This window comes from Protopterus annectens, chromosome 4.part0 (assembly GCF_019279795.1).
Source record: "Protopterus annectens isolate FY-2018-M chromosome 4.part0, PAN1.0, whole genome shotgun sequence".
In the NCBI taxonomy this organism is placed as follows: Eukaryota; Metazoa; Chordata; order Ceratodontiformes; family Protopteridae; genus Protopterus; species Protopterus annectens.
The window spans coordinates 762,481,110-762,496,575 of NC_056733.1; the positions used below are offsets into that span (position 1 = coordinate 762,481,110).

The 15,466-nt window shown below is 43.3% G+C and overlaps 1 protein-coding gene across 5 annotated transcripts in view; it reads right to left on the reverse strand.

The window, feature by feature from the left end:
* FBRSL1 (fibrosin like 1) overlaps positions 1-15,466 on the reverse strand; it is a 3,021,780-nt gene that overhangs the window by 98,808 nt on the left and 2,907,506 nt on the right. For all 5 annotated transcript variants that reach the window (XM_044068722.1, XM_044068720.1, XM_044068719.1 and 2 more), the window contains one exon: positions 15,203-15,335. In XM_044068722.1, the coding sequence (XP_043924657.1) occupies positions 15,203-15,335 (133 nt within the window). The remainder of the gene's footprint in view (positions 1-15,202; positions 15,336-15,466) is intronic.

A 15,466-nucleotide genomic window follows, 5' to 3' on the forward strand; every position in this document is an offset into this window, starting at 1 on the left:
GGGAGGTCATCGTGCCTCTTTACTCATCCCTCATCAGGCCCATAATCGAGTACAATGCCCCTTTTGGGAAGTACCTTACCAAACACCTGCAGCAACTGGAAAGACCCCAAAAGTACCTCACCAAGAGGATCAAAGGGCTCAAACAGATGCCATATGCTGCCCGGTTAAAGAAACTCCAGCTCTACTCAGTGGCATACCGCCTGCTAAGAGGCGATCTGTGACATGCTGCACCTCAGAAAATCCAAATCCCATCGAGCTACGCGCTCGAGAGACTTGAACCTCAGCACTGAAATAAATAGGACATGCTGGAGGGACAGATTCATAACCCAGAGGCTCCCTTCACTCTGGAATAAAATCCCAGTCCAGGTTAGGCAGAGTCCCACATTGACTCTCTTCAAGAGGAATCTTGATGAGTGGATGGGAGATCGTAGGTTTACCCCGGCTATCACTTCTGTGTCAGTGTTAGACAGAGGCACAGTATACTAACCTCAAAAAAAGGCACAGCAAAATTAATTTAAAATGGGTGGCGAAAGCCAAACACACTCTGGCTAGGCTTATAAATGCCCTAGGGCAGATAGCCTAGTATGAACCTATGAACCTATAGGCTTTTTAGATACCACTGTAGTTTCCTCATATGCAGTCTTGCATATGGAAATAGAAGAATGCAGGAGGCCATGAACCCAAAGGCTTGCAGTATTTGTCTTGCAGATAGCAAGGTTTTTGTGGCCACTTGTTTGAAGTAGTTTGTCAAATGAATTTGTTTCTCTGGCGTGAGGTAAGCCATCTGAGAAGTTGTATTCAAACTTGCTCCCAGGAATATAATTTGTTGACAGGGTACCAGGTGTAATTTCTTTTTGTTTATGCTGTACCCCAGACAAGTTAGAACCCTTTGTACAAAGGCCAGATGATTCAAAAGTATGTCCTGGCTTTCTGCCTGAATTAGACAATCATCCAGGTATGGGTATATTTGAATATTTCTTTGCCTGCAAAATGCAATAACTGGAACTAGGCACTTTGGCTTATCTACTGCGCCCAGGGTATTCACAAAGGGCAGTGTAGAGAACTGATAGTGAATGTAGCCTGCTTTGAAGCGTAGGTATCTTCTGCAAGATTCCCTGACTGGGATGTGCAGGTATGCTTCTTTTAAATCTAGTGTTGCCAACCAGGCATCTTTGCCTAGCACAGGAAGTAACTGATGAAGAGTCAGCATCTTGAATTTTGGAATCTCCAAAAACGTGTTTAGAGTAGGCAAGTCCAGGATAGGACGCCATGAATTGTCTTTTATGGGTACCAGGAAAAGTCTTGAGTAGAAACCTTGTCCCTTTTCCTCTTCTGGTACCAGTTGAATAGCTCCCATGCTTAATAGAAAAAGTATTTGCTTTTGGGCCTTTGCCCACTGATTTGGGGGTAGGTCCGGTCACCCACTTTGTGTTGGCAACGTATGGAAGTGAAATCTATATCCCTGGGACACTACATTTAAAACCCATTTCTCCTGGGTAATGAGTTCCCAATTCTTTGCATGAAGAGCAATCTTTTCCCTCAAAGGGGCAGTCAGTTAATAAGTGCTTGGAAACTTTAAAAGGAAGTCACTGAGACAGTTTACCATAGGAGGGAGTCGTATTATTCCCAGATTTCGAAGTGGAGGCCCCCCACTGCTTAGTTCTGTGTGTCCCCTGGGACTGAAACCTGGGGTTTTTGCTGGGTCTGGGTTTGGCTTGAGAAGACCTGGAAGGGGGCTGGAAAGGACCAATTCTTAGAGGGCCAGTGCCTACTAAATCTTGGAGGCTGAACTTGTAAAAAATCTTTAACAGTTTGCATAGATTTAGCTTTATATTTCATCTTTTTAAGAACTTCCTCAGCCTTGTTGCTAAACAGGCAGTCCTGATTTAAAGGAGCATCCAACAATTTAGCTTTAACATGATCAGGCAAAGATTGCTCCTTGAGCCAAGCATGCCTTCCGAGTACAGACCCAGTAACAGCAGCCCTGCAAGAGGCCTCTAATGAATCAAAACCACATTGCAAAGTATGTTTTCCAACTTGTTCCAACAGAATGCATTAAATCCTGTAATTATTTAATTTTCCACACAGTCAGGAATCAACATTGTTTTCTGTTTAAGCAGTCCAATAACATGTTGCTGATACTTTAACATATGAAACTAGCAGTTTAAAGCCCTAATGGCCGAGGCTGCAAGTGTAAACCTTCTTACCCCATCTATCCAGCGCCCTGGAGTCTCTATCAGAAAGGGTATGATTTTTAGCAGTAGAAGCCTTAATGCCCTTGGGCTCCTGTGAAATAGTCTCTGGATCTGCAATAGGATTTTTAAAAAGGAACTTGTGGGACTCAGGGACCCTGTAGTATCTGAAAAGTTTTCTGGGAGGAGGAGGCAAGGAATCAGGGGCCAAACTAGATTCCGAGAAAGCATCAACAATGTCTAGCACAGGAGGAATAGCTAAAGGCCTATGCTGAGGTAGGAGAAGGAAATCCCTAAGCCTCTCTTTTGAATCAGAAAAATCCTGGCTTTCCCAATGGAAATGCTCCCTTAGAGTATGTAAGGTTTCCCCAAAAGAAATATCCTCAGGAGGGGAAGCAGAGGGAATGGAGTCCTCTGCATCAGAATCTTCATAAGTAGATAAGGGCAAATCCAAATCATAAGAATCAGAAAAAAAAACAGAATCCTGATCAGAAGACTCATAATCAACTTTAGTCCTATGCCTCTTAGAAGGGGGGGGGGGGGGGTCTTAGCTACCCCCGATTAGAGTTATTAGATCTTCAGCCATTCTTATCATTTGTTTTTTAGGCATAGAGACCTGAGCATGTGGCCTGGACATTGTTTTTTTTAGGCACGGATCGAGATTTAGGCCTAAGTAAAGAGGGAGGCGTCAGTTTAATATGCAAGTCCATAGGCCTGAATACACTCTCAGAAGTCGGTGCCTGCACAGCGGCTCCGGACCTATCCAAGGTAGAGACATCTGCGGGTTCCATAGTTGAAACATCTCACGGCATACCGGAGTCCGAATGAGTCTCAGTAGAGGCCTGCGAATCAGAAGTAGCGGGCATCAGGGGCTGCGAAAGCACCTTACTGAGTACCAGCAAACTGGCGAATGGCTTAGGAGAAGCGTCGTCGGCAGTTTTGGGCCTCGGCGGCCTGTCTGTCTTTATCTTTGAGTTTTTTCAGAATCCCGGTAGTCGGATGGATAACCAACGACATTTCTGGATAATTAAACCGAGAACCAAAATATTTAGAGGCAAAAATATACCAATGACTGATAGTGCGCTGATTAAATAAAAGCACAAAACCGACAGCAAGGTACTTCGTGGTCAGGGCCTAGGCAAGGAATACAGTACGAATTAAAATCTTTATGAGGTATTTGCTTTCCACAAGTAATGCAATTATTAACTTTTACTGACATCGGAAAGGAGCAAGAAAAAGTTTCCCCAATGGGGTACTTAGCTTTAGTTGAAGCCTTCGGTTCTGAAACTCAAAAATTTCAGGAGTCGACCGACCAGCACATGCGAAATGCTTCTGCTTCGGGCACCGCATGGCAAGAAAGACTGATGTAATGGCGTCGGCTGCATGTTTTACACCCCTGACGAGCTGACGTCATGGAAGGAGGGACAGCAGCTGACACAGGACCCAATACTCTGTTAATCAGGCCGAGTGAGGGCTACCTGCAAGCAGATAACCCAAATGTAATGACTGCAACAGTGAAACATGAAGAACATCCAAACCTGACGAGGCCAGCTAAGGAGCAATGAGGATTAACTTGCACCCCACCTGTCTGGCTTTCTGAATCATTTTGGAAATGAGAGGAAATGGAGGAAAAGCATACAGAAGACCCAGGGGCCAACTGTGAGCTAGAGCATCTCTGGGTGCCTCCCCCAGAGGGAGAATGAGGGAAAAATAGCTGCTGCATTTGGCATTGAATGGACTGGCAAAAAGGTCGCAGCAAGGCTGTCCCCATAGAGTAAAATCTGTTCAGCTGTTTTGTGTCTCAGAGACCACTCGTGAGGCAGTATGATCGCCCGGTCGAGCTTGTCGGCTATCACGTTGGTCGTCTCTGGAATGTGCGTTGCTACCAGAAAGCACTGGGAAGAAATCGCCATTTCCCAAACTCGCATGGCCTCTCGACAGAGTGGGTAAGATCTGGTACCGCCCTGTTTGTTGACATACCAAACTACCGACATGTTGTCTGTTTGTATCGCAATAGTCCCTAGAGGAAGAAGGTCATGAATTGCTTGCAATGCCAGGAGCACCACCCTCATCTCCTGAACATTGATATGTAGGTGAGCCTCACGTTCCTGCCATGTGCCTTGGACAGTCCTGCCGAGATAAAGCCCCCCACCCAATCTGGGAGGCATCCGTGGTCACAGTGGCAACGGGTTGGGCAGGAACAAAGGCGGCGCCCGTCAACTGGTTGGGTGCTATCCACCAAAGGAGGTCCTCCTTGCATGATTCCATCAGCAGAATAGGGTGATTCAGCAGAAGATATTGGAAGGACCATTGGGAAAACAGAAGCCACTGGAGAATTCTCATGTGCAACCTGGCTAATGGTACTAATAGGATGGTGGATGCCATAGTCCCGAGGAGCTGAAGAACCTACTTTGCTTTGACCTTCCGCAACAGGAGAAAGCATTGAATTTGAATTAAATTTTGTGCCCTTTCGGCAGGGAGACGTGCTGTCATGTTCACTGTGTCTACTTCTGCGGCTATAAAAATCACAGATTGAGAGGGCAATAATGCAGACTTTTTCTCAGTTTATGGAGATCCCTAATTGAGCACAAAGTTGAATAGTGGTGTCCCTGTCTTGGAGAAATAGGAGCCTGGTGGGGGCGGTCAAGAGCCAATTGTCCAAGTACGGAAAACACCTGGAATCCCTGACATCTCAGGTGAGCTGTCACTACTACCATGCATTTGGTGAGCACCCTGGGGGCTGCAGTGAGACCAAAGGGCAGAGCACAAAACTGATAGTGACTGGCTCCCAGCTGGAAGGGTAGATGGCTCCTGGATGCCTTGTCCATTTTTATATGGTAGTAGGCATCCTGGAGATCTATTTAAAACATCCAATAGTATTTCCCTAACAAAGGGAGTATTGACTGCAGTGTTACCATCCGAAACTTGTCCTTCCTCACGGATTCGTTTAATCTGCTGAGGTCCAATATTGGCCTCCAGTCTCCTGTTCGTTTTGGGACTAAAAAGAACCTGGAGTAAGTTCCGGATCCTATCTGGTCTGCTGGGATGGACTGGATGACTCTTTTTAAGAGCAACTTGTTGATCTCCACAGTTGCCTGATCCCTGAGATTGGGTGGTACATCTGGGATCTTCTTAGGAACAAACGGAAGGGAAAAGGGTATGATATAGCCTCTGGTAACAAGTCTTTGTACCCACTTGTCTTGGGTTATACTTAGCCAGGCTTCTGGATAAAAAGAAATGTGACCCCCGACCGGCCCCAGAGAAACACAGGAAGGCCCCATATCAGGAACGCTGATAAGGCCGTCCCCGAAAGGAATCACAACCTTGTTGGTATTACAGACCGCCCCTGACTCTAGGGTGACGTCTCCCATTTCCTCCTCCTCCTCTGCCTCTGAAGGATGGTTCACCCTGTGTGTCCGGGAAAGACCCTCTGGGACTTCTTGAACCACATTTTGCCGCCCCTTTGACCTTTAGGATATGGTCTAGAGGGAATAGTAAAATGTACTCTCATGGCAGAGAACATCTTTCCTTCTTGCTCACACAGAGTGTGTGCGCCCTTCACCTTAGATCCAAACAATGAGGAACCATCAAAAGGGGCGTTGGTGAAAGTGAACTTGAACGGGTTCCGCAAAATTACACAAGCGCATCCAGGAGTGATGCCTTAGGGCAACTCCTGAACCCACTGCTCTACTCGCTCCATCAGACGCATAAGAAAGAAGTTGCATGGAGGAGTTAACTATAGAATTTAGGGTGGACAACTGAGCAGAAATATTTTAGATTAGCTGGGAGACTAGAACCAATGGCTATACATACTAAAGTCACATGGGAGGGGAGTTTTAAATTTAAATGACACTCATTGCTTTAACATGCTTTTAATTTGTGTACTTTTTTGTATCTGATGAAGTTGAGCAATGGTGTCTTGACGAAAAGTGGATTGTAAAGTGAACGCTTAATAAAGTTGACAGTTTACGGGCTTTTATTGTACTCTGAGTTGGTTCCAGTGAGTTCATTGGATTCTTTTGTGTGATGAGCAGAAATCTTGTCAGGGACGCCCTCAGTACATGTACCCTGTATAGAATCTCCCAACTTCTTAAAGAGATCCCTCTGCAATCTCGTGAAGTGAGTGAGATAGTTCAACGATCGAAGAGTAAAAGCCTCTGAAATGAAGACACGTTTCCCATACCTGTCCATCTGTTGAGACTCCTTATTCGATAGACAGAAGTAGTAGTCTCAGCAAGCTCCTTCTTAGTGTCCGTTGCCACCACCATAGCATCTATGGGGACACCATTGGACAAAAATTCTTTATCTGGAGGGGCAGAAAGAAACCTGTTGGGTCTCCTAGGAGCTGGCTCCACGGCATCGGGAGTATCCCACACCTTTCGACTAACTAAATCCATTAGTTCGTCAAAAGGTGGAGACACCCAAGAGGCAGAAGGTTGAGACCCGAAAGCCTTCAGGTACACTGACTCCTCAGCAGAAGGGTTAACAGTGGGCCAGCCGCACCTCTGCTTAAGGATCTCCAGGATGTCCATGAAGGAGACATCATCAGAGGACGACTTGGGGGACCCTTCTGACTCCTCGAGGTCACTGTCAGATGTCAAAGACTCATCCTGGGAGTCAACATGCTTCCTCTTGCATGTCTTCTTCCTGAGGGGCTCCTCAGAAGGGCATTCTGGGGAGGTCAGGGAAGAGTGGGGGCCACCAGCTGGTGGCTCCTGAGGCTGAGGGTCTCTGCTGTCTCCGGAGAGAGTAGGGGCTAAGACTGAAGTAGGTGCCCTAGGGGGGAGAGTGATGGTACCTTTGGTGGCAACTGGTGACTTGGACAGTATGCTCCTCATCATCTCGAATGCCGATCTCTCTGGCTCTGAGGACCTCTCCCGCTCCGAAGAGACCAAGGATGCCATCGGCGTCAGAGCTATCAGCTCCGAGATAGACGTAGGGTCCGAACTCACCCTAGCCGAAGCGCCGAGAGGGAGACTCTGAACCGAAGACCCATTCCAACCTTCCCTGTTGGCGCCGACTGGAGAGCTTCGGGCCCTGGACACAACAGACGACAGCGAAAGTGTCGGGGCAGAGCTTGGCTCTGGAGCAACCGCAAGTGGAGCTGGAGCTGAGGGTTCCACCAATGGCACCAAGCCCTCCGACTCCCGACAAACCAGCTTGGCTCGGAGGAGGAATAACAATCGAGGGTATAACATGTTTCATAGGCTTCGGAGCCGACTACAATTTAGATAGAGCAGACGACTTCCAACAGTCTCAGGACTACCCTCTCCACATCTTCATCCGAAAGGCTCCTGGAGGAAATAGTTGGGGATCTTGATCTTGTAGGAATAGCAGGTTCCATAAATTCAGTGGTTGGCTCCGACAAACTAGGATCCATCCCTGTTACCACAATGTTGCTCTCAGTCAGCTTCGAAGGCAGTGGAGCCAATGAGGCCGATTTTGCCACTTTAGGAGGCGGCTCTGAGACACCAGCCGGTGCCGGAGAAGGTCTTTTTGAAGACTTAAGACTTAGCAGATTTAGTGGACTTGGAAGAAGAGGAAGAGCTAGACAAGGCTTCCTCAAAGGAAGGTTTTAAAAGACCCTTTAGAATTAGCTTGTTCCTTCTCTCCTGTAACACTCTAGGGGAGAAGGCATGACAAAACAAGCAAGTCTCTTGCAAATGGATGGCCCCTAAGCAATAGACACATAGACCATGACCATCCGTCAATGACATTTTTTGGGAGCACTTCATGCACTTCTTCAAGCCCGAAGGCTTGTGCTCCTTAACCTCTTTAGACATTCACACAGATGAAAGGAGAAGAAAAGAGAAGTAAAAGGGGAGGACTAGGTCCTCTAACTCAAATGGGCCTAGCCCTGAAGGAGGAAGAACACCACAAGGACTAGGTCCTCTAACTTAAACGGCCTAGTCCAGAAAAGAAAGGGACAGCTAGGTGGTCTAACTTAAACAGACCAGCGAAAATTCACACACACACAGAAAAACCCTTTCACACAGAAAACCCTGAATCTGCTAAAAGATTAACAGAGGAAGGTCAGCTTATAAATCGGCCGAGTCGGAGCCTAGGATCGGCTCTGAACCCATACGCAAAAATGAAGGTGAGATTGGACTACACAACATCTCATAATATCTAATTTCAAAACAGCAAGTCCGTTGTTGTCTTTCGGCTTTTCCCGGTTAGGGGTCGCCACAGCAGAACTCCGGTCCGCTAATGATTGGCAGTAGATTTTCATGAACGCCGAGGTGCCAGCTCGACGTTCAACCTTCAACAAAGGCACGCCCATTTATGCATGTCTTTCAAATGCCCACCCAACCGCAGGGAGGACATGCAGACTCCACAAAGAAGGCACTCCCCGCACTCAAGCCGAAAATCGAACGGGAGAACCATCGAACAGGAGAACCTTTTGCTGTGAGGCAACAACGCTACCGCTGCACCACCGCGGAAGTCAAAACAGCAAGTCCGTAAGATCAAAAATTCAAAACAGCTAAAACTCATAACATCGAAAACTACAAAGCAGATATAAATAACATCCCCTCTGCCTATATCAACACCAAATGAAAAAAAAAACTCTTTTTACTACACCCCTTAAGTGGAGGGGGGGGGGGGCTCTGCCCCTCACACCCCCCGTAAATTAACTATACCAACTCCGAAATCACACTAAAGTGGGAAAAAGTAAATTTCCTAACCCCACTGTACGGAGATCACCATAAAGAATGTACACATAATATCTAAATCACTTACCTGTATGGCCTGAAAACACATACAGAGTAGCATAATAAACACTATTTACAGATTAACAGAATAAACTATAACATTTACATGCTTGAAGATACACTACTCAATTCTATACATTTCCGATGTGAAATTCGATGTTATAAGTTGTTGATGTTTTGAATTTTCAATTTTATGGTCTCGCTGTTTCGAAATTCGATGTTATGAATTTTCAATGTTTTGAAGTGAAACTATATATATATATATATATATATATACATACATACATACATACATACATACACACACACACACACACACACACACACACACACACACACACACACACACACACACACACACACACACACACACACACACACACACACACACACACCCTTGTTGGTATTTTCTTTTTCTCTTCCTTTTCCCTTACCTTTGAGTTAGTCCCTTTAAATTACTATTGTCTCCTTTTTCATAATGATTTAAAAGTTAAAAAAAAAAAAAAAAAAAAAACAACTCTCTTTTTTTTCTGTTACTATTTGCATGTATACAGATGTCTGAGAAACCTTTAAGTTTTAAAAAATGTAAGCCTGCGGCCATAAGATTCCATTTTCGCATGCACATGAGTGTGCTTTTATTGCTTAGGCCCAGCCCATTTGAACACTGCATGCAATATATGCAAGGCCTTTAATCCAAGGGCCCTTATTGACCATAAAAATAAATTAATTTTAAGAGGATTAATGCCTTCAACATCCTCTGATACAGCATCTGGGGCTCAACTCCCCCTTGAAAGGTGACAAAAAAGAAGCAAAAAAGCATCCATCGGACCCTTCAGGTTCTTCTACTCTGAGCTCAGAATGGTCTCTGAAAAATATAAAAAAAATCGCCGGATCCAATTCAATCGTATCGGAAGACCAAACCCTCAGATCCAACTTCTTTGGATCCAAAATCTACGATGTTAGATCCAACCACCTCGGATCTGAAGAAACACAACCATAGATAGGTCAGCTTGGATCTGGTCTTCAATGAGTCTGGATACAATATCTTCAAATCTCCCATTTCTTTTCCTGAAAAGACATCACCACTCTGGAACTTCATCCATTGCTTCCTTTCTCAGTCCTCCAGAACTCTGACCAAAGCAGATGTGGATAGGATGATGAGGAAATTTCTCCTGATGCAAAACTCAAATGGGGGTTTTCCCAACTTCTATCCCATACGGTCCGGAGACCTTCATTAGTACTACCCAACCTACTTTGTCCCCTTCTCTGATCCGACCTTTGTCTGCTGAGCAGCTGGATCTGAGAATCCCAGACTCATCCATACTGGATCCAAAGACCCTTGTATCTTCTATGCTGATACCGTCTCCATGTTGACCAGCTCTGAGCAAGTGGGAGCCGGATGACTCTGCACCGGATTAAAGGTGTTGGAGTAAATTCAGAGATTGTCGGAGTAGTCTCTGCCCCTTTGAGCAATGGCCCTTGACAGCTCGGCTGCGACCCTTGCTTCGAGTGGTTTGCTTTCAGGTCGGAAGGAGCTGATTATTCGTAAGCATGTCTTTTCAGAGCCATCATTTTTTTTTGGTCTCTGAGGTGTTCTGCTTTTGACAGCATGGATGGAGATTTCTTTGCTCCAACAGAAAGGAAGCATCCACCCTCCACGGCTCCTACTTCCCAGATCTAGTTGTCTTTGTATCTTGAGCCTCAACTTCTTGCTCCACAGGGACAAGCCAGCTCAAAGTCTCCAGGATGCCAGCCAGGGTATATTGTATCTTCTGATACTTCTCCAGAACTTCCCACTGAAGAAGTCCCTAGGAAAAAAAAAGTGCAAAAGGAGGCAGTTAAGACTCTCCTTAAGAGTCTGTCATGGAGGATAATGATTTCAATGAGGGGGAAGGGTCCCCAAGATCATCACCTGATGATGTCTCATTTGGAGAAATATTGGCGATCCTCTCACAAATGGGTGTTTGGTCAACTGACAACCCTTCCCAAGAGGAATCAGTATTCCTAGAAGCCTTTGGGATGGCCCATCTGCCTCCTGGGTGACTCCACTCATAACTCAGGCATGTAAAAATGACCTCCTTTGGTGGATTTACCTCGATTAGATAATGCAAGGTCGCTCCCTCACATTCCTCAGCCAAAGGCCATAGTCATCAGAGACGCTTCCCAGATCGGGTAGGGTGGGGGGAACTTCTTGGGAAAGAAAGTCCAAGGCATATGTTCCCCTAAAGAGGTCAATACACATATCAGTGTCCTAGGGATCAGAGAATTCCTCCTAGCTTTGCAGGCCTACCAAGACACACTCCCCTCTGAGACCACTGCAATTCAGACAGACAATATGTCAGTAGTCTGATTCATCAACAAGCAAGGAGGAACCGAATTTTATCCCGTGTCGGGAAGCTTTGACAGTATGGCAATGGGCAATCTCATCCAATCAATTTCTGAAAGCAACACATTCTGGGAAAATTCAATGTGACAGCAGATAAATTAGGCAGGTCCATTCTAATGCCTCATGAGTGGTCACTCAACATGAAAGTTGCAGAAAAGATACTCCCTCTATGGGGCAACGCTTCCTGCAATCTCTTTGCATCTCCCCTCAACAAGTGCAGCAGGTTCTTTTGCCCTGGTAACCCCCAACAGAGGAATCACTGAGAGAGTCTCTTCTCCATGACTGTCCCGCATGTCTCCTCTACACCTTTCCCCTAGTACCGCTAATCCACAAATTCCTTCAGAAAGCAAATCAATTGAAGAGCAGTCATCTTTATTGCTCCTTACTGGCCTTGTCAGATTTGGTTCCCCTTCCTTTGGGCTCATCTGCTTCACCTGCCATGGATTCTGGATCTAGTTTTTCTTTCTCATCCACCAAATATGATACACCTGGATGTCTCCGGCCTAAAACTGACCATATGTTTTCTCCACTTCTGATGACAGCAAGACAGCCTAGACTCTCCTTTCCTGTCAGCCATATTCTTTTTATCTCCCACAATGCTTCAACTAAAAAAAATTACAGAAGTAAATGGAAAAGGTTTGTTATTTGGGTACAGCATAATGACACTGACCCTTTTTCAGCACCACTACCTAAAGTTCCTGAGTTTTTAGCTACAATTTTTAACAAAGGTGCTATTTCTTCAACTATAAAAGTATAACTAACTGCCATTTCTAATTTTCACATTGGAGTAAACATTTCATCTTTAGCTTATTCCAAACTTTGTAAGGCCTTTATAAGGGGAACCTTTCTTCTTAGACCCCCTTTTAAAGATTCCCCCAAGGGATTTGAGTTTGGTTTTACAGTCTTTAACCAATCTCCCTTTGAACAGTCAGCCAAGTGTCAACTAATATTTTTAACCTGGAAGACTGTTTTTAGTGGTTACTGCATCTGCTAGAAGACTATCAGAACGTCAAACCCTATCCTCTAAACCTCCTTATTTGATTTAACATAAGGATAGGGAATCATTATGAACTAAGCCATCCTTCTTTCCTAAGCTGGCGTCAGAATCCAATACTAATCAAACTATCAACCTTCCAGATTTCTTTCCAAATTTGATTTTTTTTCAAAGGAAAGTATATGTTGCATCTGTTGGATGTTCACAGACAGTTATGTTTTTATCTGCATAGTACAAAAACTTTCAGGAAATATGTTAAATTATTTATCTCCTTTTTGGATTAAAAAATTGTGCAAACAAGTTACTAAAGTAACCTTAACCAAATGGTTACCTGACTGTATTTCATTTGTTTACAAAAAAAAAAATAGGTTTGCCTTTGCCAAGACCTCTAAAAGCTCATTCTACCAGGTCTATGGCAACTCCTGCAGTATTTTTATCCATACCTTCCTTGGATGATATTTGTGCAGCTGCAGCTTGGGCTAATCCTCATACCTTTATTGCTCATTATAAATTGGATCTAGTCTCTAGGGGAAGATGAGCCTTCGGCTCAACTTTGCTCAGCAATATCCTTCCTTAGAGTGCTCCTGAGATTTGCGTAGCTGGGGACTCTGTCACAACAGTTGAGGAATGAATGAAAATGACATCAGATAAAACAATTATGTACTCACCATAATGTCCCATCTGTGTTGTCCATTCTCATTCATCCTTAACTTCCCTCCCTCCAAGCCCTACCAATTTGACTTCTGGAAGGATTAGAAGATGCTAAAGGAACCAATGTTCCTTTATTTGAGCTCCAGATACTGTTATTTGTTAAATACTGTACTGACCACAAAACACCAATGCTGCTCAAAGAAGACTGACCCCGGGATAGTTTTTAGCATAGTCCAAGTTTAATATTTGCTATTCGTTCACAAAGAAATGTTTCTGAGGACGTCTTTGTGGACCAATAACAAACATTAAACTTGGACTATGCTAAAAACTATCCTGGGGTCAGTCTTCTTTGTGCAGCATTGGTGTTTTGTGGTTGACTGGCCTTTTTTTTTTTTTACACTGAGCCTGGCTGTTTCTGTTTTTTTTTTTTTTTTATATGAAATACTGTCCTGACTTGAAGGTCCGCAAACAAGATCTGAGTTATGGTAGAAGATTAGTGCATTATATGAAAGGGAGGCACTCGAGAGCTTCAGTGTTCCAAGAGATGGAAAAAGTGTACGAGTTGGATCCAAGGGTCAGATCCAGACCTAACAGTTGAGGAAGAATGAAAATGGACAACAGAGATGGAACATTATGGTGAGTACATAACTTTTTTATATAATGGTACTGCGAGTTCTTGCTGAAGTCTTCTCAGGTCATTATTACTAAATTCCGTCTCCTCCCTGTGCTTTGTTTGGATCCAATTTACATAGTTCTTTATCAATTTAATCTAATTTGATTTCAGTACCTGAGGTTACCTCGATGCCACTAGGACAACTTATCACCCCCTTTGTGAAGCCTGTCTTGCATAAGATTTTGTAAGTATATCTATAATCTGTTGTGTCAGAAAATAAATTTTACAATCTATACATATAGTTTATCAATTTGTATGTCTTTACTTCTTCCACAACTTATATATCTATAAGACTGTTTCCTACGATGTCCAATATCTTTATAAAAAATGTCTTCAAAATTTTCTTGATCTTGTGAAACACTAAGCTTAATCTGTTTGTCCAGCTTTACTTTTCCATTAATTATATTTTTATATTTTTTGTCTTGCACCTTAACTCAAATTTCTTGTTCTTATGGAAATGTATCCTCCTGATGTTAATTTTTTTTTTGCATTCAAACTATTTCTCTCTCAAAACTTTTCACATTCCTTCAGTGTTTGCTTCCACTGAATGCATCACTCCAGTTGGTTTTACATAGTGACTGTTTTGCTTCTATATAATCTGTTATTAATCTTGTGTGTATTGGCTTAGATTTCAGTTTGGCATGATTATCAAGCAACAAATTAACATTTATAACCCCATGATCACTGCACGTCAACGGTTCTAAAACTTGACAAAGAAATTACCATGTCCAGTATGTTTTATTCCCTGGTAGTTTTTTTTTACAATTTGAAGCAACTGTTGTTCTTGAACATACATTGTAAATAATTTCCTTACTAACGTTGCCAAATCAATATTATTCCAGTCTGTTTCTGGTAACTTTAAAGTCCCCAACCACTACTATTCTTCCCTCTTGTGTTTCATGCAGGAAATGTATGAATCATCAGCACTAGACTTTGGTGGCTTATATACTCAGACAACATAATGTTCCAGGTTTGTCTTTGTTGTCAGAGTTACACAATCTACAGTATTGGTGTTATCACTGAACATACAATAATCACAGGTCTCATAACTTTCTTTAATCCCTATCGTAACACCTCCATCTAATGTTTTGTTAGAATGTCTGTTACAGTAAAAACATTTATACCCTGACAGAACTGGTTTCCAGTCATTGTTCTTCAGGCATATTTCACAAACAAGATCATCAAATTTGTGGTAACGTAGCAAATTTTCCAATAAAACAACTATTATTATTAATACTCCTAACATTAACAAACATCAAAGATGCATCAAACGTTGCTATCTGTAAACTGTCAAATTTTCAACCTGGAAAAAATCCCCACTAATATTTGTCAAATACTGCAAAATATCTGCTGCAAAAATTCTCTTCTCTGATCTTAAGTGCATGCCATCCTGTCAACACATGCATCCAAAATTGGGCTCAGATGCCCTATACACTTCCATTTTCTAACTAGGAAGCAAAACATACAATTTCACTTTGTATGAACTGCAATAGAAAGTGATAACTGCAAAATATACAATTTAACTTTGTATGCATTGCATTAGAAAGTGATAGCTATTTCTTTAATTAAAAATTTCAACTTAACTTTTCTTACCTGTAGTAGACAGCAGAGGTCTAGCAAGGTCATGCGAGTAAGGGAATCCTGGAAAAGCACCAGGTCCTGGAGCTCGACTGAAGAGGTCAAGTTTCCCATTGATGTCCAGTTTGTGAGGTTCTACATGCATTTGCTGTTAAAAGATTGACACAAACAGAAAATAAATACATTTTGCCTTCATTCTGTTGTTGCTGCACAATGCGGTGAGAATTTTGTTTAACTATGCTTTCAGAAACTTATATTCAGAAAGTTTAGTTCTTTATT